The sequence below is a fragment of the Varanus komodoensis genome, unplaced genomic scaffold (genome assembly GCF_004798865.1).
Source record: "Varanus komodoensis strain SLA01 unplaced genomic scaffold, ASM479886v1 scaffold5, whole genome shotgun sequence".
NCBI classification, from domain to species: Eukaryota; Metazoa; Chordata; class Lepidosauria; order Squamata; family Varanidae; genus Varanus; species Varanus komodoensis.
Window position 1 is genome coordinate 16,412,210 of NW_025336087.1, and position 21,239 is coordinate 16,433,448.

General features: G+C 38.5%; 1 protein-coding gene across 1 annotated transcript in view; it reads left to right on the plus strand.

Moving 5' to 3' along the window:
* The window catches only part of VCAN (versican), a 147,055-nt gene that overhangs the window by 93,522 nt on the left and 32,294 nt on the right, over positions 1–21,239 (plus strand). Inside the window, exons 8-10 of the mRNA XM_044446193.1 lie at positions 4,613–10,027; positions 12,052–12,165; positions 14,162–14,275. Coding sequence (XP_044302128.1) covers positions 4,613–10,027; positions 12,052–12,165; positions 14,162–14,275 — 5,643 coding nt within the window. The remainder of the gene's footprint in view (positions 1–4,612; positions 10,028–12,051; positions 12,166–14,161; positions 14,276–21,239) is intronic.

Consider the following 21,239-nt stretch of genomic DNA (forward strand, 5'->3'; position numbering starts at 1 on the left):
GCTTCTTGTTCTGGGGAAAGGGGGATGGTGCACACACAGCATAAGTTTATAGTTTAAATAGGAATGAGGACATCTCTTAGATGATAATATAAAATATCAGTGGGCAACAAAACAAGATTAAAGAGCTAATCTAACACTGGGTCAAGACAATACTGGGCTTTGTTTAGGATAGAAGTGCAGAGAGCTTCAGCTGTGGGGTGGTACAGTAATTAAATTAAGTCAGCTAAAATTTTTGTAACATGGACTATTTAATATTTTCTATTTTTTAAAGAAAATTAAGAATAAGAATGAAGTTTTACTTGTCTTAACTTAGGGGAAAAATATAAATGATTAATTATTTCTAATAAATGAAAACGAATGCATTACTGTTCTGAATGTGGAAGTAGTATTTGCCAAACTGTGATAATTTTAAGAGTGAAGCACATGGAGATGTTCCCTACGGTGACATCCACTCTGAGCAGATGTTTCTGTTCATAGTCAACAATTTTGTCAGTACAGAATGGGGCACTTTGTAAAAGAACTGGAAATTGAGAAGATTGAAAGATGCATTTTATTTTCCACTGGAGTACAGGCAGAGAATAACTGCAAATCAAGCTCTGTAAATGAATCTGAAGAGTTGAGTACCAAGGCTGACCACCCAACTTGCACAATTTTCAATTCCTTTCAAGCCAGTTGCACAAAAAAATAAAGGTCTTATTCAGTAATTTCTTTAAGAAATTGAGTTGAGTAATTTATGGCCTTATGTAAGATCGTTTTGGACATGTGGTGGTTTTGTTGGTTTTTTTTTAACATTTACTGCTGAAGGGAATGTCAAAGTTCTCCAGCTGCCTCTTTTAATTGTCAGAGAAAACAAAAAGTATACTTTGATTATATATTCAAATATATAATCTAATAACTTATATATAAGTTATATATAAGTTTTATATGTGAGCCAAAGATAAGAATACTTCAACAAAGATATTTCAGCTAGGAAACTTTGTAACATGAACAGTTTTAAATTCCTATTTAAAAAAGAAGAAAAATTAACCTGCCTTGCACAATCCACAAGATGGTTTTGTTTACCTATCTTTGTTTATTTTTATTCAGAAATAAGTGGCTGCCTTTGGGCCCTTTCCTGGTTTCATCTAACCAGAGAAAGTAGAACTTGTTAATGATTTCAGTGGTATCAGTTATTTTCCAGATGGTGGGATCATAGGTTCATTCAGAACACTTGAAATGGACCAGTGAATTTAGGTCTTATTTAGGAGTTTTGAAGACAACAGAATGTTTTAGTATTACCCATTCCCTCCTTCCTGGTTGTTGATGACTGATAGAGGATCAGCAAGAGCTATTTTGTTTCTATATCATAGTTTGCTAACCTGTGCAACCCTGACCCTCTCCAAATGCTACAAGAACAAGGGTGGACACTTCTAGTGGGCAAAGGCTATTGGAGACTCAGCAGGCAAGAAATAAGGAAATAGTCAGAAATCAGTGTCAGGAACTAGAAGGCAATGGGGAGGTGACAGAACCAACATCATTAAGTCAGAGGGCAATGGCCACTATGCCACAGAAGTTTGTCCATGGCAGCAGTGACTAAAGAAGTTCTGATCAAAACAGAGAGGATCAGAAGCACAGGGTAAGAGGTTGAACAGAAAAGGAAGTCATCACTGTCCAGTCAGGGAAGCTATTGAAAGGGATACCAGGCTTGTGGGAGAGAACAAAGATGGGTGTTCTTCAAAGATTTGAAGATTTCAAATCCTAGAAGCTTAGTCTGGTTAAGTGTTACAGCAAAAGATGATACTGAATCTAATGGATGCTTGATTCTACTTCAGAAAACTCTAACATCGTTGAAAGAGTTAAGAATTACTCAGACAATCTGCAGGGGAGATTGGGCAGCCTAGCTAGAATGCAGCACTGTTCCCAAGCCCTTGCCAATGGTAGGTTGCTAGATTTCCAGCAGAGATAAATTTTGGTGAGAGTTGTGTGAGCCCAAATGGAAAGAATGGCTATCTGAATACTAGTGAAGACAGGCATTTTCAGGCAAGGAGAAAAGAAGGGAAGCATAGATACAGATCCTTTCAGAAAGGGCAAATACCTTCAGGGAATGATGACTGCAGGAAAATTATAAAATTGTAGCACAAGAGAAATAGTTAATGTAATATTATAAAACCTCATGTTCTACAATAGCATTTTCCCCCGGGGGAGCTGTGAAAAGCAACTAATTAATATTTTAGAGGAGAGCCCAGTTATGACATTATCAAATCTCTAGGAGGATCCTTGTGCATTAAATGTTAGGGAGATCTGTGAAGCAATCTGTATGGATTGCTCTTTGATTGCTCTTTGTACATATTCATGTTTTCTGTAGGACAGATGCATGGTCTTGGATTTATTGGCCACTAGGAATAGCTTAAACTGAAGCAATAATCAGTGGGTCTTTCAACTGTGCATTATTAGAAAATTAATTTACTGCTCAGAACTTGTTAGTCTTATTATTATTCCACAGATGATTGTTTATGCTTTTGATATTTTGAAAACAGTGAATAACTTTTAGCTTGCTTTTTAATATGTCAATTCCGTACCCACTTATTTGGGAGTAAGGCCTACTAGTTGCATTGGGACTTGTCTCTGAAGAGATAAATATAGGAGTGCACTGTGAATGTAGGAGTGCAACTACAACAATTTCACAAAAAAGATTTCAAAATTGAATACTGTGTATGTGTAAGAAAAAGTATTATTGTCACATCATGATAACTTGTCCTGTAGTAATTGCTTTGGGGAACTGTTTCATTTAGTGCAGTACTATAAAGACAGCTCCACAACTTTCATTTTCAGAGCCCACTGCATATCTGGGAAGTGTTGAAGTATCTCAATATTCCTGAGTAGATCTCAGGATTTAGGCAAAACTGAAATTCAGATGCAGTAAAGATTCTCTAGGCATTCAATTATAAATATGCCAGAGAGAGAAAACTAAACAAAAAGTCCCTGTCTTTAAACAGCATGCCCTAAAAGATTCCCGATTTTAAAATAGTTGTCTCATATTTTACTTCAGTTTCTTTAGCTCATGCAACTGCCTGTGTGAAAAACTTCTTGGAGCTGACGTTTATTATCAACCCACAAAGCCTCTGGCAAAATGACAGGCTTGGTCAGTTGCCATAGGCTCCTCACTCCAGACTCCCTTTCCTTGCAATCCTCTTGTATTCACAACAGTCACAAAAATGCATATTTTCCCTACATCCCAACCAAACATATCCACATTTTATAAACTCTCTCAGGGTCACCCTGTACATCTCTGTGGCCACACTGATCTTCAAGATGTTCCAGACATGATTTCCTCACTTAACATCCTGATTGGCTCTGATAAAGAAAAGTAAGGGAAGTAGTAAAGGAAAGAGATGAACTGTGAATATAAATGGCAATAAGGAGGCTGGATTAAAGACTATGAACAATACTATATACTCATGATGTGGTTGAAGCATGGCTTCTTCCTCAGAGCCATCACAACAATAAGCAGCTTCCGCCTTTCCCTACCTAATTATGTGTGGAAAAGAAAATTTACTCTATTCTCACTTTCTCTTTCTCCCTTAATTTTTGTTAGGCAGGACAATAACTTTCACATTTGCCACCCCTACTGGAAGTAGTCAGTGGATGCGCGCACAGAAATTAGAAGTGTGAGACTGGTGGCCATGGATAGCGAAGTAAAAGTGGTAGAAAGATGTGTGTATGTGGTTGTTGCTTCCCCTTTTGCTTTTCCCTGTACAGATCCTCCACCTTAGGTTTGTGCATGACTGCTGTCGAACACATACAATGAAGGGGGAACCCCTGAGTATCTTCCTTTGTTTCCTTTGCTTTGGAAAAGATGCAGCTAAGAAATTCAGACTCCTGAAGTTCCATGAACAGCTGGGGCCCCTTTTAGGAGGCCTACCCTCGGGGCCATTTATGGTGCCCCTGTGTATGCTGGAACTTTTATTTTGCCTATGAGTAGCCCCATTTTGCTTCTGAAAGCATCAGGAGAGGGCAGTTGATCACTCCGTATTAGAGGAAACTGTGTTGTACATGCAAGGGACTGAGATTTTCCTCAAAACATGTTTCCACCCAAATGTTTTACAACACTGGGTGGCTGAAGGATAAAAACAAATATTGGAAGAGTTGATTGAATTTAGTTGAATTTTTGCTAAGCAGAATTATGTCTGACAATTCTATATGTGCTTACTCAGACACACGTTCCTTGAGCTCAGTGAGACTGACATTTAGGGATTGACTTTTAGATAAGTAGTTATATGATTGCAGCCTCCATTTCCTTATATTTCACTGCCCAAAGAATAAGAATGGGATAGGTGAGTGTGTGCATTTACCTTGCTAACTCGTGTTAATAGGTTCTTCAGACTGTGATGGACATTTTCATAGGCTGTAGAATGTGGTTTGAAACAGTTTTGGTGATTATTTGATGATATCACAGAACTGAAAATAACAGTAGAAAAACAATATGAAATAGTGATCATTAAAGTAGCTCAATTGTAATGGAAGAGCATGGAGTCTTTATTTCCTTTAATGCATTTTGTATGACAGTTGATACTACCCATAGCAAAACAGTTGCTAAAATTATTATTTAAAGCTCTCCTTTTACTTTTTACAGATACATTACATGGAGTTTGGAACATCTTGGGCTACCCAGTTCATTCAGATGAAGTAGATGAATCCCCTACAGATTCTGAACCAACACATGATGAACCCTGCACAGCAACCCCTGAGGAAGAGTCTTCAGAATTCATAATTGTAGACCCTTTCTACCCATTTGTTGAGGAGGAGGAGGAAGACTGTGAGAATACTACTGATGTCACAACTCCCCCAGCTTTGCAGTTTATCAATGGAAAGCACCAGGTGACTACTGCACCAAGGGATACAAAAGCTGAAGAAGCAAGGAGTGACCAGATTGAAAGCTTAGCACACTCCAAAAATGTTACCTTTTCACACATCAATGATACTAACTTGATTTCTGAGAATGAGGTCTCTACTCCAAAGCAGCCAAATGAATCCACTGAAGTGATAGGAGAAACTGTAGTTACACAAAAGCTAATGTCAGAGCTTACCATGACAGAACTTATTTCTAGTGGGGATTCAGATGTTTCTGTTAGAGATAAAATCTTTGAAATAACATCTCTGCATAGCGAGTCCTCAGACACAACAGAAAAATCAACACAATCTGGTACAGATTTTAATGAAATCTTAAGTAAACACCATCACATTTTCTCTTTAATTAGTTCAGAACACTCAGGAGATTTCACTACCAAGACTGATTTAAACACACATGCCTTTTCACATACAACCGAGACAACTCCAAAAGAAGATTCTAAAACATTTTCTTCTACAAGTTTTGCTTCAAGTTGGATACATCCTTATATCACTGTACCCCCAGGCAGGGAAGAAAACACAGTGTCAGAAAATGATGTTTCTATTCTACAGGATGGGTATAAATCAACAATTAAATCTGATATACTTCCTTCTGCTGAAAGTTTATTGGAAAGAACTAGAACTCCTATTTCACTCTATGTACCAGAAGGCTCTGGAAATACTCAAGAGAATGCTGAATCTACCAGTGAATCTGAATCTACAATAAAAACAGCAGGGACAGAAAAAATTCATGTCCAGGAAATTTTCTCAGATGCTGACAAGCAAATTCCTACCAAAACTACCCCAAGTTTCTCACAGCCTCCTAATTTATTGTATAAGGAGACTAGTTCTACACTTAAACAAAGTTACATAGAAGCTACTACTACCCAGTCTTTTACTGAATTAATTTTAAGCTCTATGAAAAATACATCAGAAGCAGAGGAGAATATAGAAGAGGTTGAAAGTACCATTTCCTCAGCTAATGAATATTCAACTACTGTTCAGACTGAAAATTTGTTGTTTAGTAATGACTCTGCAAGCTTTAGTAATGATATCGGAGTGGTAAACCAAGAATCCATAATCACATCAGGGACAGATGTTCCATCTCTTAAAACTGAGGAGGCCACAGAAAAGAGACTGCCCATAGATGAAGAATCTGGGGATGGGTCTACAGATGCTTGGATGTATCCTGGCAGAGACATACTTTGGGGGGGTCCCACAAGTAAAGTGGTAAGTACTGACTCCTCATTTATAGATCCAGGCTCTGGAGAAGTTGATGTGACTCAAGCTACTACATTCACTTCATTCTCATTGCAGTCCGGACCTCAAAGCACTGAGAAACAAGTACAGGAGATAGACACCCTTAGCAGGGATGTATCACTTTTGAAATACTCAGTAACGGTTGAGCCTACAATGCCAGTGCTGGATACTGAATCACATGGGGAGGGGATGGAAACCAGAACAGAAAGTGAAGTACCAAAGAATGTAACTGATCACCAAGGAGCACTACAAGAATTAGGCACAGTCGTATTGTCAGTTAGTGAAAAGTCTATTGGAGAATCTGCTGAAGAAGTGATAATATCTTCTACAGCAAAAGAAGAAAACATGGACTTATTTGAGACTTCTGGTGTGACAGCATCTGTTGAATCTTCAACACACTTTGCCCCTGACATCATTGTGACTGATGGCATCAAAAGCATAAAGCCAGTAACTGAATTAAGTGAAAGTAGAAGCACTGTAATAATTTCTCCCAGTGTTCCTACAGTATTGAAAGATAGCATGGTCTCACAAGAAGAAGGCTCTCCATTTATGATAAATGATACAATAAACTCTGCTCAACCAGAAAGCACAACTCATCTTTCTCCAACCACTTTTGCAGAGAAACTTGAGCTTGCAGATGTGGGTTCTGGAGGGGAATCAAAAGATGGCAAAAGTGGTATAGCACTAGTGCCTCATGGTCCATCAGAAAGAGTAATTAATACTGAACTCCCATTTATTGAAGATGGTTCTGGAGACAAGGGCTCTTTTACAGATCCTCTGATACAAACCACAGTTCCATCACAATTACTGGTAGAAATGCCTGGAACTCAGACAGTAAAAGATGAAAACCAACACAGCAGCATGACATCTAGGTATCAGGTGTATACAGATGCACCTGCAAAGTTAGACATAGGTAGTACCTCTACGATCACCTTAACAAATACAGGGATTAGAAGAAAGGTACCAAATATGGATCAGGAAACACTTGCTGAATTGGAAACAAGAGGTTTACCTACAATTCTTCCTTTAGAACATGAAGTGAATTCTGATAATGAAGGTGCAGCTGAAATATCAGGGGATATGGTACAGACACCTGACGTGGTAAGACAATATTTTGTAAAAGGTACAGAATCTATAACTAAACAAGCTGAGATTTTAAGTGGATCTACATTTTCTCCATATGTAGAAGAAATAACATTTCAAGTTACATCTGATACTGAATCATATAGTAAAACCCTCACAACAGAATCTGAAACATTTCAAAACAAAGCTGTAAGTACTTCATCAACGATTGCAGAGAAAGAAGAATGGTTGGTAGAAAATGTTCATCCTACTGAAGATAGCCACAAACCTCTTTCTGTTTCTACACCGTATGAGCCAACAAGCATGCCAATCATTAATGCTCCCTTTTTTTCAGAACAAGGTTCTGGAGATGTGTTATTCACAGATCAATCAGCCATTGTACATGCAAGTTCTACTACAGTAAAAGAAAGCACAAGCACATTCAATTATGATATTCTTCATCCTAAGAGTTCAGAAGCCACATTTGCAGTGGAAGGAATTAAAGAATTTGACAGACACACATCTGACTCAAGTGACGATTCAGACAATGAAATCCAATATCCACATACTGTAGCAGATGCATTTTCTGCAACAAGTCACAAAACAGTAACTACTGCATCTACCCTGGATGTGTGGGTCACTGACACTGAAGCATCCACCATAAAGCAGCTTGTTTCTGAACATTATTCCAAACAAGAAAATAGCAGTCAAGAGGAAGAAAAGATAACATCATCAACAGCAGCTGTCACTGATAGAATTTCCCAAGGGCAAGCCTCACATGTGATGAAGCATGAAGATACAACTCCTGTTTCTGAATTATTCACAGGAAAGCCTACTCCTAGAACAGTTAAAGCACCTGCAACCACCTCAGAACCCAATATGCTGACTGTAAAATATCATGAAGGTTCTGGGGAAGGTTCTGGTTGGCTGGACATTGCAGGAAAACATTCGGAATCACCTACCCAGTTGCCAGAAAGGGAACAATCATTTGCATCTCAGAGCTCAGGTGAAAAGAATTCAGAGGTCATGAAACCAGATCTAGCAGTGAATGGAACGCAGATGGTGCCAGTATCATCACCCATCTTTAGAGAAGAAAAGCAAACGCGACCAACTTCAGAGAGTGACTTTTCAGAGACATTTGCAGATGAAAGTTCCACAAACAGCTTAAAAGACTATGAAGAACTTATACCAATTATTGATGAAAAAAGGAATTATTCTGGAGATAAACCAAGCCTTATTGATGTAATTGGAGAAGGCCATGGAATAATATCTGATGAAACAACCATTATAGATGTTGATAACCTGAAGTCAGATATTGAAGATATAAGTGGCCAAATGACTGTGAGTCCCGAAAGCTACTCAGAGTATGGTATTTATACTTTAACCATGGAAATTCAGCATACAACACCTGACAATACTTTAACTGATGATAAATCTGACAGTTTTGGAGACGGAAGTTCTGGAACAAGTCAAGTCATATACAGTGAACCCACAATATCTGAAAAGTCAGTAACAGCAGATGACACAGGCTCAGGAGATGCCATACTTCCCACAGCAGATACCACCATCTCTCAAGAGGTTCCTAAAACAGCCACTTTCCTTCCAACCACACCACTTTTCATCAGCCCTATGATATCTTTTCCCATCAGTTCCAAAGCTGATGAAAAGGACAAAGAACTAGAGTTTGAAACTAAACATACAGAATCTACAAAGACAATAGAAGACAACTTTGAATTACAAACATTGTCAGACAATCAAACAATGATCGAGGAAAGAAAATTGGATTCCACCACCAGCACTTTGGTCAAAGAGCAAGTAGAAATGCATGAAAAAGAGTATGTTGCTCCTTCCCCTACAACACCACAGCTACCTGTTAAAATAGATCAAGCTTCGACAACACACAAGTATGGAGAAAGCACTGTCTCCCAAAGTTCAATGATGCCTGAAAAAACAAGTCATGACACTTTTGAAGGAATGCGAACTTTAGCCACAGCATTAATAGAACCAGATCCAAAAGCATTACTTCTTACAACTGAGCCCCCCAAATCACCTGTGACTGTCTATTTACTCAAGAAAGTTTCTGAATACCCTGAAGAAATCATGCCAAGCACTTCATCATCCACTGATTCAGATAAGAGCAGTTTTTCAGAAATACAAACCTTTAAAGAAGCTAGTGCCGACATGGCAGCAACTTACAAACCTGCCATGAATCAGTCTTCAGAGATTTCGTTATCATCCTCATCTGAGTTGGAAGTAGAGAGCAAGATCACTGAAAGCACAACTGTTTCCAGTTGGCAGATAACAGAAATTAAAGAAGGGCCAACAGAAATGACAGTTGCAGAAGAAACCATCATTTCCAGAGACCCATTATCAAGAGAAGCTAAACCAACCATTACAACTATAGAAGTTAGCTCAGAAGAAGGAACCTCTCACGAGAAGGTAAAGGAACTAGATCACTCAGATGAAAATAGTGCAGAGGGAGCCTTGCCTTGGATACATACCACAGCTCCATCTATTCCACATGAGAGTAAAACAGGTGGCGTATTTGGTGTTGATGGGAAAGCTGATGCTTGGCCTATTTCATCCCCACCATCTATGGATACAACTGTGGAGCTCCAGACTGAGCAAGAGCCAGTAACAATTTCCTCTAATGCTGCAACTAAAAGCCCAGGGCCCGAAAGCATTCCTGATTATAACGAACAGACAAGGAACACTGAGGATATGAGCACAAATGAACTTGTAACTCTGCCATTTTTACTTCCGGATGTTACTAATGGATCAGATTTCCTAGTTGCCACAGGTGGGGGTTCGGTGGAAGGCACAGCGGTTCAGATACCAGGTAAGAACTAAATTGTCTAAGTGTATCCTTCTCCCTTCTGAAATGGTATGTGCTCTTCATCTGAACACATTTGCCAGGAGTGTTTGTTTGTTTGTTTTTCCTTTGTAAATATTTGAAAACTATGAAAGCAGTAACTTTAGGTCGCACAGCACATTTCTTTCTTGGTGTTTGCAATCTCTGCCATTGTTTGGCATATAGACCCATAGACAAGTGTGATATGTGAACTGGATGATTGAAGGTATGGCCATCCGCAGTTCCTTTAATCACAATAGCCATATCCCCAGGAATTATGGCTGAATGTATCTGGTTTGGCTGATTCACATGTTACAGTAGTCCATTCATATCTGGATCCAGAAGGATTCAGGAGTGTAACTGATTATGCAACCTTGATTATATAGGTACATAGTTTAAAAGTAGTAACAGAAGAGCAAGCATATATTAGACAACCTTCTAAGATTTTTGTAATATTTTCTAACAATATTTATATATGAATTGGCATGCCGGTGTGCAAAAGGGAACTGTATAACCATTTTTGTGGGATTCATATTTGCATTCTGATCCTGGGATCCAAGCCATTCACAGCTAAGCTCAGAGGTAGATAACAATTCTCTCCCTGCCTTCCCATTTCTGCACTGGTTCACTTGTTTAATAAGTTACCCATGTGCAGTGTGGGTCAGTGAGGGGCTGTGCCCAGAACTGTTGTTTCACATATGCAAAGCTCCTGCTGTTAAAGGATACCTGATAGCTTGATTGAATTTCTAGTATTGTTTGTGTGAGCACTTGTTTCTGAAACGTTGATGGATTGAGTGGGCTCTTGATCTAAAGACCATAGAGTATTTGCTGTCTTTTTTTAAAGTATGAATGTTCATCAGGTTTTCTTTAGATTTTTTACAAGTTAAAATTAACAAACTTAATAGAAAATCTTCCATTCCTGGCTTTTATATGAAACTTATGAGGAAACAGCACAAAACTCATATGCCTAGTGCACAGAATCTTTCTCCTGTTTGTGATTAAATATGGAATGAAGGCATTCTGGGACAAGATGTATTCCCTCCTGACAGGATGAATTCACATGACTACTTGATGTTTGAATGTTGTTTTCTTTGTCGTGAAAAGTCTTCGTGTATGACAGTGACATGCCATGGATATTCCATTTAACTATAGCTTTCAGATGTAAAAGAAGAATATATGAAACTCTAACCTTAATGGTTTCCCATGGCATATTAAAAAAGCATATATGTTTTTTAAGCTGCAATAGTTTCACTAAATGGTTTTAAATAGTACTCACAACAGTTTCTCGTTATATAATATATGTATATGAGGGACTGGACCAGATTCCATATATGACATACAGTACCAAAATTAGTTTGCTGTACCATTGTTTTTCATTTAAAATAATATAAGACCTCTAGGTATTTATGTTAAGTATGGTTTGAAGATATTTGGCCTCTCAGTTAGCCCTTTAATAAATTAATAAAGAAATAGAATGACCATATAATTTGGTGGAAAGCAAATGACAGTATGAAATGAATGTTTGTGGGTATTCAGTGGTCGCAAATAATGTACAGAAAGATGGTAAAGAAGTATGGCATAAAATGCATGTTCTGTGTAGCCAGTCATTCCACATAAACTAACCCTGTCCAGATAAATGCATATTTCATTCACTGTGCACACATGTTTTAACTGTTTTCAGCTATAATTGTCATGTCATGCCAACTAAAACCTCAATAAAATGTCACAGTTGCCAAAAACAATAGAAAATGTCATTAGAAGAAAATGAAATATTGCTGAAAATAAATTGTTTTCACCAGTGAGTAAAGTTGCATTGCCAACATAGAAAACGGATGTTTGATTTACTATTATTGCAGCATATGGGGTCGGGGTGGGGCATTTCTCTGCACCTGCAACAGCAACAAGTTGGACAATATTAGCTACGAAGTGGGAAACATTCTTCTATTTAATGGAGTCAGAACCAACCATCACTTCTAGTAAATACTGCAACATTCAATGAACTCATTTTGCAGGCCAAGATCCATGCAAAAGCAATCCATGTCTGCATGGGGGCACTTGCTATCCACGCGACTCTTTCTACATCTGCACTTGTATGCCGGGTTTCAGTGGTGACCAGTGTGAAGTAGGTAAGAAGCAATTGCTTTGCCAGCATTTGACTTCCCGATTGTTCAATGTACAGATGGGGAGATGTTGTATTACAGCAAGGCTTCAAGAAGTTCCAGACTGGATTTGAGTGTGAGAATGAGTCTGCATGTTCCTGAGCAGTTAGATGAATGCTCACCAGTTGTATCCCCATGTGCTGAAGCAGGTAGACAACACTTGCTCGCTCCCTGGAGGTGTGCATGTTCAGTTTGCCCAGCAAAAGCAGTATGTGTATGGGAATAAGTTTGCATGTGCTAATGTGTTCTGCTGAATAGAAAAAGCTGTGTAAAAGATGATAGTGTAGGAACTATGCCTTCTTCTCCTGAAAGACAACATTCTAAGGTTGCTACCCCAGAATATGCGTCAGCACTGGAAGAAGAAGCAGGATCATAATACTTAGCTCAAATGGCAAGAACACCCAATCCAGCAAAAAGCCAAGAGACTGGTGAGGAGCAGACTAGTCTGGTTTGGTGAGATACCCTGCTGAACAGGCTGAATCATTGTTTGGTGTCAGATCAAAAAATCAGACCAATTAAGCAGTGCCTACCATCCCTGGCCTCTGGCCCACGAGCAGCAGAAACCTCTTTGAGTTTGGGGGTAACTCCTTCTGGTTGAGAGGTGCAAAGAAGGATCTAGTTTGGAATCAATTTCTGTATTTTCTAATAGTTGGTATCCTACCTTGGCTGGTATCTTTTGTAAATTACTTTTGCAATATCACAGATGTGCCTCGCTGGCCAATTTTAACAATGAAGATTATAATCAGAATTCTCTTTCTTAATATGTTTAGAAGGAAAGCATGTTGGTGGTAAGGGAACCGGGGACCAGCTTCCAACAGATAGTATCAAAAAGGGCCATGCAACATGCATTATATTATATGGTTTTCTGCGTGGCACAGGTAATGTGTGTCTATGGGATAAGGAGTTTATATTTAGCTTTTTTCTTATCTTTTCCCTGGATAACATAAGACCAAGATCATCCTAAAAGTTCAAGTGGAAAGTTTCTACATGGAAAATGTGTAGAAATAGTCATGGATATCAGTATCTCAATTACTAGATGGATGAGGATCAAAGACTGAACCTGACTGAGAGATTTATAAATCACATTGGTAGAACTGTGAAGCTAGGAAGACTATTATATTTATTTATTTTTAAATTTCTATAGCATCCATTACCCAGAATGGCTTTTTATAGCACTGTGGAGAAGATTCATTCACTTCAAAATACTCATAACCTTCACAACTTCCACTCAAAGTCCACCATGCCATCCTGATCTACTGAGCATATATTCAAGAGAAGCTTTGTGTGGCTGTTAGCTAATGTGAATGAATGTTTGTCAGCAGCATGGAGGCAGAAACCCCACAATAGTGGGCTACGGGAAGAACTAGTTTATAGCTATTCAATCAGCCAGTATATTTAAGATTCCCACTGTTTGGCATTCTCTTTTAGAAAGTGCACATAATTGGCTTCTTTTGCATGGACAGAAGACCTTAGAAAAGGTCTAAGATGACTGGAACTAGGTATCAGTCTGTATAGTCATTAATGAAATGTATGCATTGCGAATACAGAAGTTCACTATCCCATGGTCACAGATTAGAACCAATTAGACACGTTCAAGGGTGTTAATTATCCAGTTTATTCATTCATTTTTAAAGAATATCTACAATACTCTTTCCCATTAACAAGTTGTGTTAGGTAGAGACTGAGAATAGAGGTTAGCAGCCATACCTGATAATTCCAGAAAGTCATGCAAGTTAAGTTCTGCAAAAGTGCAGGTATGTATATTTATTCAGAGGTATTATTTTAGAATTCTACCTAGTGTTGTATATAAAAGTTGAAGAAAATGCTTAAGTTCTTATGTATTATAATGCATGAAGCCAGTTAATGGATTCTTTTCATCTGACATGGTTAACATATACAGCTGTTCTTTTATTTTGCAAAGAAGGACTTCTGTTTTTAAAACTTTTGTGATGTTCTTGGACAGATGTGGATGAATGTCAATCCAGCCCTTGCAGAAATGGAGCCACATGCATCGATGGTGTCAACACATTTACTTGCCTTTGCCTTCCAAGTTACGTTGGGGCTCTTTGTGAAAAGGGTGAGTGAACTATTTCAGATTTATAAGTAACTCAGTCCACATAAAAATGTAACCAACTATTCAAATTTGGCAACAAATCCATCCTCCATTGGGATGGAATGAATACATTTCCCTTACTTAATTGCAAACATTTTAACTGTGTCTTTCTTTAAAACAGATTCCAGGGTGCTTTGCAGTAAAAGATTAACATCTGCATTGTACAGAGAGGCAGCAAATAAAACCACCAAAATGAACTCAGATACATTATATTTAGGTTTTAAAGGCAGGAAAAATAAAAAGGGAGCATCCTTTTTGTTAGCTTTTATTTTCCATCACTTGTATTCTGGGTTATTCTTTCCTCTTGATAAAGTCATAACTAAAAATATTAATAAATAATAGCTTTTGTAGTTCCTGATAGAGGTGGAATTTTGGAAAATGTTATCAGAAGCTTGACTTGGCTTGACTTCCTGGCTTCTTCTCACAAACATATAGTTTAAGACTTAAAGTGGAAAGATTCTTGCTGAAGCTTCCCTGAGGTTAAAAGGAATTGCATTCCAAGATTGTTTTAGCTACACAGCATGTTTCCTTTTGCAATTCTAGCAATGATAAATGACCTGGAATTAGGAGTAAGCAGGGAAGTGGCCATGTTTGCTAATGACACCAAACTATTTAGGGTGGTTAATATGAAACGGGACTGAGAGGAGCTCCAAAAAGATATCTCCAAGATGGGAGAATAGGCATTGAAATAGCAAATGTGTAAAGAAATCTCTGTAGGGGTGAACATTTCTAACTTCAATCCCCTAGGTTGATGGGATCTGAGTCAGCAGTGGCTGATGGCTATTGATCTTGGGGCATGAGGAACATGGATAGCTTGATTAAAATTTTGACACAGTGCTCAGCTGCTGTGAAAAAGGCGAATTCCATGTTGGGCATAATTAGGAAAGAAAATGAAAATGAAACTGCCAAGATCACATTCCCTTCATATAAATCTTTGATGTGCCTGCACTTTGAATATTGTGTACAGTTTTGGTTGCTGCATCTGAACAAGGGGCATTACTGAGTTGAAAAAAGTACAGAGGAGGACTACTAAAACAGAACAACTCTTATCTGAGCAACAATTAAAATTAATTTCTTGGGACACAGAAGAGAGGAAGCTTCAAGAAATTTAGTGGGATCATGTGGAAGCAAGGCAGCAAGGACAAAAGAATTAGTAAGCTTTTGGAGAGAGCCTGGAAGAACCTGGCTGGCCATGGGCAAATCCAGAAAATCTGTTTATTTCTTCATTTCCCAAACCGAGCTACCTGCCAAACTACAATTTTACTGGCATTCAGATATTTGTTGAACTATTTAATTCAGCATGCAAAAGGTGACAAGTGTGTGTGCTACATAGACCTTTCCCATGGCATCATTCACGGAGCAACCTGGAAGGCTGCTGCCTGTCTAATTCATGCATATAGGCCTACCCATGAGCTTAACTCTATAACATTTCCCTAATGCCATGGTACTGCAACGCCTGGAGCGGCGGGGGGGGGGGGGATGATACACAGGATGACCTCAATACCCAATTGCATATTGAGGTTTGTAGTTTAAATAATGAAAATATGGCCACAGTCTTATCCTTGGTTGGCAAATCTGTACGTACATGCACCCATCAATACAATAAAACACTACAACACAAGGCAGAACAAGCATGCATACACAGAAGAAAATGTTGAAAATGTGGATACAATGTAAGCATAGAGCGAAACATCATGAAATACCATATATGCCTGTTTTCCTCACTGTGCTATGTAAATTTAGCACCTGCAGTATGAGATAAACCTAAGGAGCTGCCTGATTCCTGACCAAGACCAAGAAGCTTTTTTTCAAGCTGACATCATGTTTTCTTTTCTTCTGTGTCTAGGTCTTGTGGTCTTGAAGCATAAGAAACATGTTCACATAATGACCCTCATTAGCTGTTAATTATGTACCTGCCATGAGCTTCCCAGCTCTGTTTTGTTATCACACCCCTGGCCTGCATTTGGAAAGGTGGTATTACAGAATAAACATGAGTTTCTCAGCATGGGTTTTTCAGTCCTGTCCAAAGGTAACAGGGAAATTTCCAAGAAGAAGAATGAGCTGAAAATTCAAATGGTGTAAGCTGGGCCCCTTTACAGATGTAGGAAAATATCTCCTCCTTTTTCCATCTTGCTTTGACTGGATGTACTCATTGCTAGAACAAGAGTGTCCTCCAGACATAATTACATTAATATTGGCATGTTTCAGGCTTGTCTTTCATCCTAAGCCTACTGGGTGAAAGGCTGTGAATTTGAAAGAGCTTTTTAAAAAATCCATAAGCCTGAAGGGACCTTTTTTGGGTTTTATTTTCTTAATGTTGAAACCTCAGGCATAGGAGTAGATCCAGCACTCATTATGTTTCAGTTTTTCAGTAGTGTATCTGGAAATGTCTTCTAAAATCAGCTATTTTAATACAAGAAATCTACAATGTTTTTACAGCATAAGCTTGTTTCTGAGAATATCATTCTCCATCAAGTGAAATAGCTCGAAAATCACAGTAGCTTTAAGGTTTTCTTTATGACCAACCGGTGAGTTTATTTGAGCTAGTTTGTGGGAACATCTTATAGTTAGTCAGTCTAAACCAGACCACTATTAATCACTGTTGGAATTTGAATTCCACCAATTACAATTGTATGGTGGTTTGGGAGGGAATTCATACCAGCGTTTTTCATTTAACAAAGTGCATTGGCTTAACAAATGGTTTTCTGAAAGATTTCATGTCATTGGACCTGATTTCATCAGACTTAAAGTAAAGCCCAAAAGATGGTAAATGTATTTCCATGCCATAGAAAGACACAAATGAATGCTTGCTGGGTTTGACTGTGTTTCGTGCCTTGCATTCTTTGTTATTTTCTCATAATGCACTGCTAATTTAGGGGAAATCATTGTGAATGTTTGATATTCTTATGCAAGATGGGACAAGGCAGATGCTTTTGGCCATGCTAAGAAGGATAAAATAATTTATGATTGTTCGTTGGCATTCAGCCATTTTTGATGTGTTCTGTGTCATAACTTGGAAGTGGTCATCAGTACTGAGGAGGAGCTGAGAACTGCAGCCAAAGTTAGTTTCCACAGTGGGAAAAGATAGAAAAGTTATAACTGGGAAATCCCAAACTTCCTTGCCATTTACTAGTTTTTGAACGTTCCTCACTTTTTTTTCCAATAACAGTGAGGGAACTTTCTGAATACTTTTCTTCAGTATTTGACTAACATTGGGTTCGGGTATATTAGGCTAAAGGGACATGCCACACAGTCTCCTAAACTAGAGAATCAATCCATGATTTGGATGCTTGGTCATATAAATTGTTGGACTGAACTGAGATATATTCTATGTTCATTCTGATAAATTTGTATATGTTTTGGCTGATCATAGCACTAATTATTAACCAAGATGAAAGAGGAAATGGATGCTACCAGAGAACATCACTGGTGGTGCCAGAGATTGAAGAAAGGCTGGAGTAGCATCAGTCTATACAGTGCAGGTGTCCTGCTTGGGGAGTGGTAACTGCTACCATTCATCTTAGTAAGATGAACCTGAGTTCTAGCATTAGTAGACTCATTCTTGCCCAGTAGAAAGAGTTAAGGATGCTTTGAATAATTTAAAAGGAGGTGTCAGAAAACCAAGCTCCTCGGTTTCTTTACTTATGTGTAAGTGTGAGTCAAGCAGGGTACTTCTGGCCTCCTCTTTCCCCTTCCTGTACCCTCAATTTTTATCCTCAGTAGGAGCAGCCTTCATTCCAAGCTGGAAGGTTGGGACCCCAAGACCCAGCATTTCTAGTAGGACAGTAACTGGATCAAGACAACATGTCTAACTCATCTTGTCTTCTCTCTTCCCCCAACCCCCATTCTCTCTCTGTGTTAAACTAAAATGGAATGTTCATACATGAATCTCAGCAAAGTTTCCATAGCTTACACTGTTCACTAAAGTTATATGTACTGTTGAATCTGTTACCTAAACTGTACCGGTGCAAATGTGAGTAAGTAGACATCTCTCTTTGGCACAGTATAGTTATGGTCTGATTTCATTTCTTTGTTCCTCCTCTTTTCTTCCAGGTTTCCTAAGCAGAATGATTTCTTTAGTAGAAGTGTTCAGTTGTATAAAGGAGTTTAATATGCAAATGTTTGTGCTTACTGTTGACTCTGCCCACAGGCATTCTTCTGGAAGTCATTATAGTTTGGAAAAGAAAGAAGGAACTCCTTTTGAAAAGTTTCTAGATGAGTTCTCACAGCAGAGGACTGGGAAGAAGGGAGGAAAAAAAAATCCGAAAGTCACTTTTTAAAGGCAGTTAGTTAAACTGGACTCATAAGTTCTTCCTTTGCAAGCTTAGGAACAAAGGGAACTCCCTTATGCTGACTCAACCCATTGACCTACCTATCCCGATAGTGTCAACACTGATTGATACTTTTCCAGTCCATCCTGGGAATTGAACCTAGCAGCTTCTGCATGCAGTGCAGCTGGTCTGTCACAGAACCACATCTCCTCGTTTCATGTCCAGTTCCAAGCCAGTTAAGCTTTCCTGGGAGCCTGAGAGTAAACTTGTTCTGAACACGGCCCTGCTGGATGGGAGGATTGTTCCTAAGTCATCGCCAAGTAGAACAGCCAGGACAGCAAGCCCTACTCCTGACTAATATGTATTTTGCTGGTCAATGAGCAGACCATATTCACATGCTATAGACCTGGGTGTGACTCCAATATTCTAGTCCAATCCCCTGACAAACCAGGAAATCTATTCCTACAGGACCCCTGCGTGGTGAATATCCACCCTTTGCTTAATAACCTCCTTCAAAGGTGACTCCTCCACATTCTGAGGTAGTTAGTTCCACTGTCGTAAGAGCTTGTATCACCAGGAAATTCTTCCTAATGTTTTTTGGTTTGTTTTAGGTACTCTGAACCCATTGGATAGAGTCTGATCCTCAGGAGCAAAAGCAAGGCTCCTATTCACATGGGGAATCCTATGCACATGCAAACTTTTCATGAACATGGTTGTTTCCATGACTGAAGACCATGCTCTTTGTGTAGTTTCCAAACTCTTGTACAAACAGGCTGCTTAATGTTCAGCTTGTGTAAATGTAGAGTCAGTTCAGATTATGCAATTGAATATGCATAACCTGATGCTATGCTAGCTGCTCCCCCATCAGCATACCTTCCTTGTACCCAGTTACATTGCCAGAATAGCCCAGTGGGTCTTAATTTGTGCCTTACATTCAAGGTTCCTGGAGAAGGCCTGGCTTTAGGTTTGCTTGAATGAACCAAATAGGCACGCACAGAGGTTCTGACCACATCTGCATCTTATTCTTCCTCGGCCTCCAAGATGCATTCATAGGATATCCTTATTTTGTCCTCAGAACACGTCTGTGAGATAGATTAGACCAGGAAGTGACCTGCTGGTGACCACTCACTGAATGTCATGCCTGAAGGCAATGCAAACCCAGTCCAGGACATCACAGCCCAAACCCAGAGCTTTCTGTTCTACTGACTTCAGTAGTAACTGGCATTCAGACTTCATTTTCTGGTTTTTTAGCAGGGCTTTTAAAGAAGGCAGTGGACCCATTGTTACAGATTTGTTGCAATAATTGCCACCACCCCAACACTAAAATGAAAAACAATACCTTCCCTTGTTCAGAACCTAGGATATATAACTTTAATACAGTGTTTGGAAAAGTATATCCATTCTGTAGATATAAAGAGATGATGTGTATATGAGGAAATTTAAATGTTATACCCAGAATCCATAAATAAAAATGAACTTCTGCACTATAATGACTCATGGGTTTACAGCAACACCTTTTAAGGCTCTGTAAAAATGCCAAGCACCGCTTCAGTTTTTATGTAATACATTTTGACTATGAATGCTTCAGATGTAGTGAAATAGTAAAATGCACCCTAATGTTTATATCTAAATTATTAATCAATTCAAAAAATTATTGGTGTCTCTACACTAACAGTTTTGTGTTTTTTGTTAGGAAGCCTATATCTTTTATAGACCTTATACTAAGAGGAAATAAAACCTCTAGGCCATCTGCCATTTTGGAATGTTCATGGAGAATTACATGTTTGAAATCTCTGTAGTTGAAAAAGGAAAATCATTAAATACCTTCAGACTTCCATTTTTCAAAGAAAGCTACAATGCCATAGTGCAGGCTACTACTTCAAGATGGCATTTCATTCATTCATTCATTCATTCATTCTATGAGTTGTCCTACAGCTAAAGCACTCAGAGTTAAACACACAATACAAATAAATAAGCAGAACAATAGGGCAATCCGAGGAACCCAGAAAGCATCAGAAAATCTCTCGGAGCTTGGAACAGGAAATCCATACTCAGATCCTTCTTGTTGTTAATAATTCTCCAAGTTTGGAGGGTTGCAGGCAGCCTCATTGGATTGTGCCAAAAATATTTTTTGAAAAGTTTTAAAAGTAACCACAACAATATAAAATACTTTAAAAAGAAAAAAAAATCAAAATGTAAAATATCATTTTAAAATGCAGCATTAAATATAGCATTAAAATGAAATGGGCAGCAATTAAAGAATTTTGAAGTGACCTGGGACACTAAAAATGGTTTTCAAGGGGGCTAGGAGCTCCACTCTCCTACACTCCAAGTTATAGGTTATAGGAAGCTATTGAAACATATTCTCTTAACATTTTTGTATAAACAAAAAAAGGAGGGGCAGTAACGAAGTAAAAAGAGAGGAAGCAAGTTGTCAGAAAGGAACTCAAAGCGAAAGATTTATTGGAAGATATAATATGCCAAACATGTTTCTGCATATTGTCATCCTCAGAGGGGAAAAAAGATCAGATTCCACTCATCACTGTGGTTTATTCAGACCCTGAACAATCAGCTAGAAATTGGCTACAATGTGCAAAGTAGTGGGGACTCAATCTGACTAAGGTTAGTTTTGTCCAATACTAATCCAAAGCAATGGG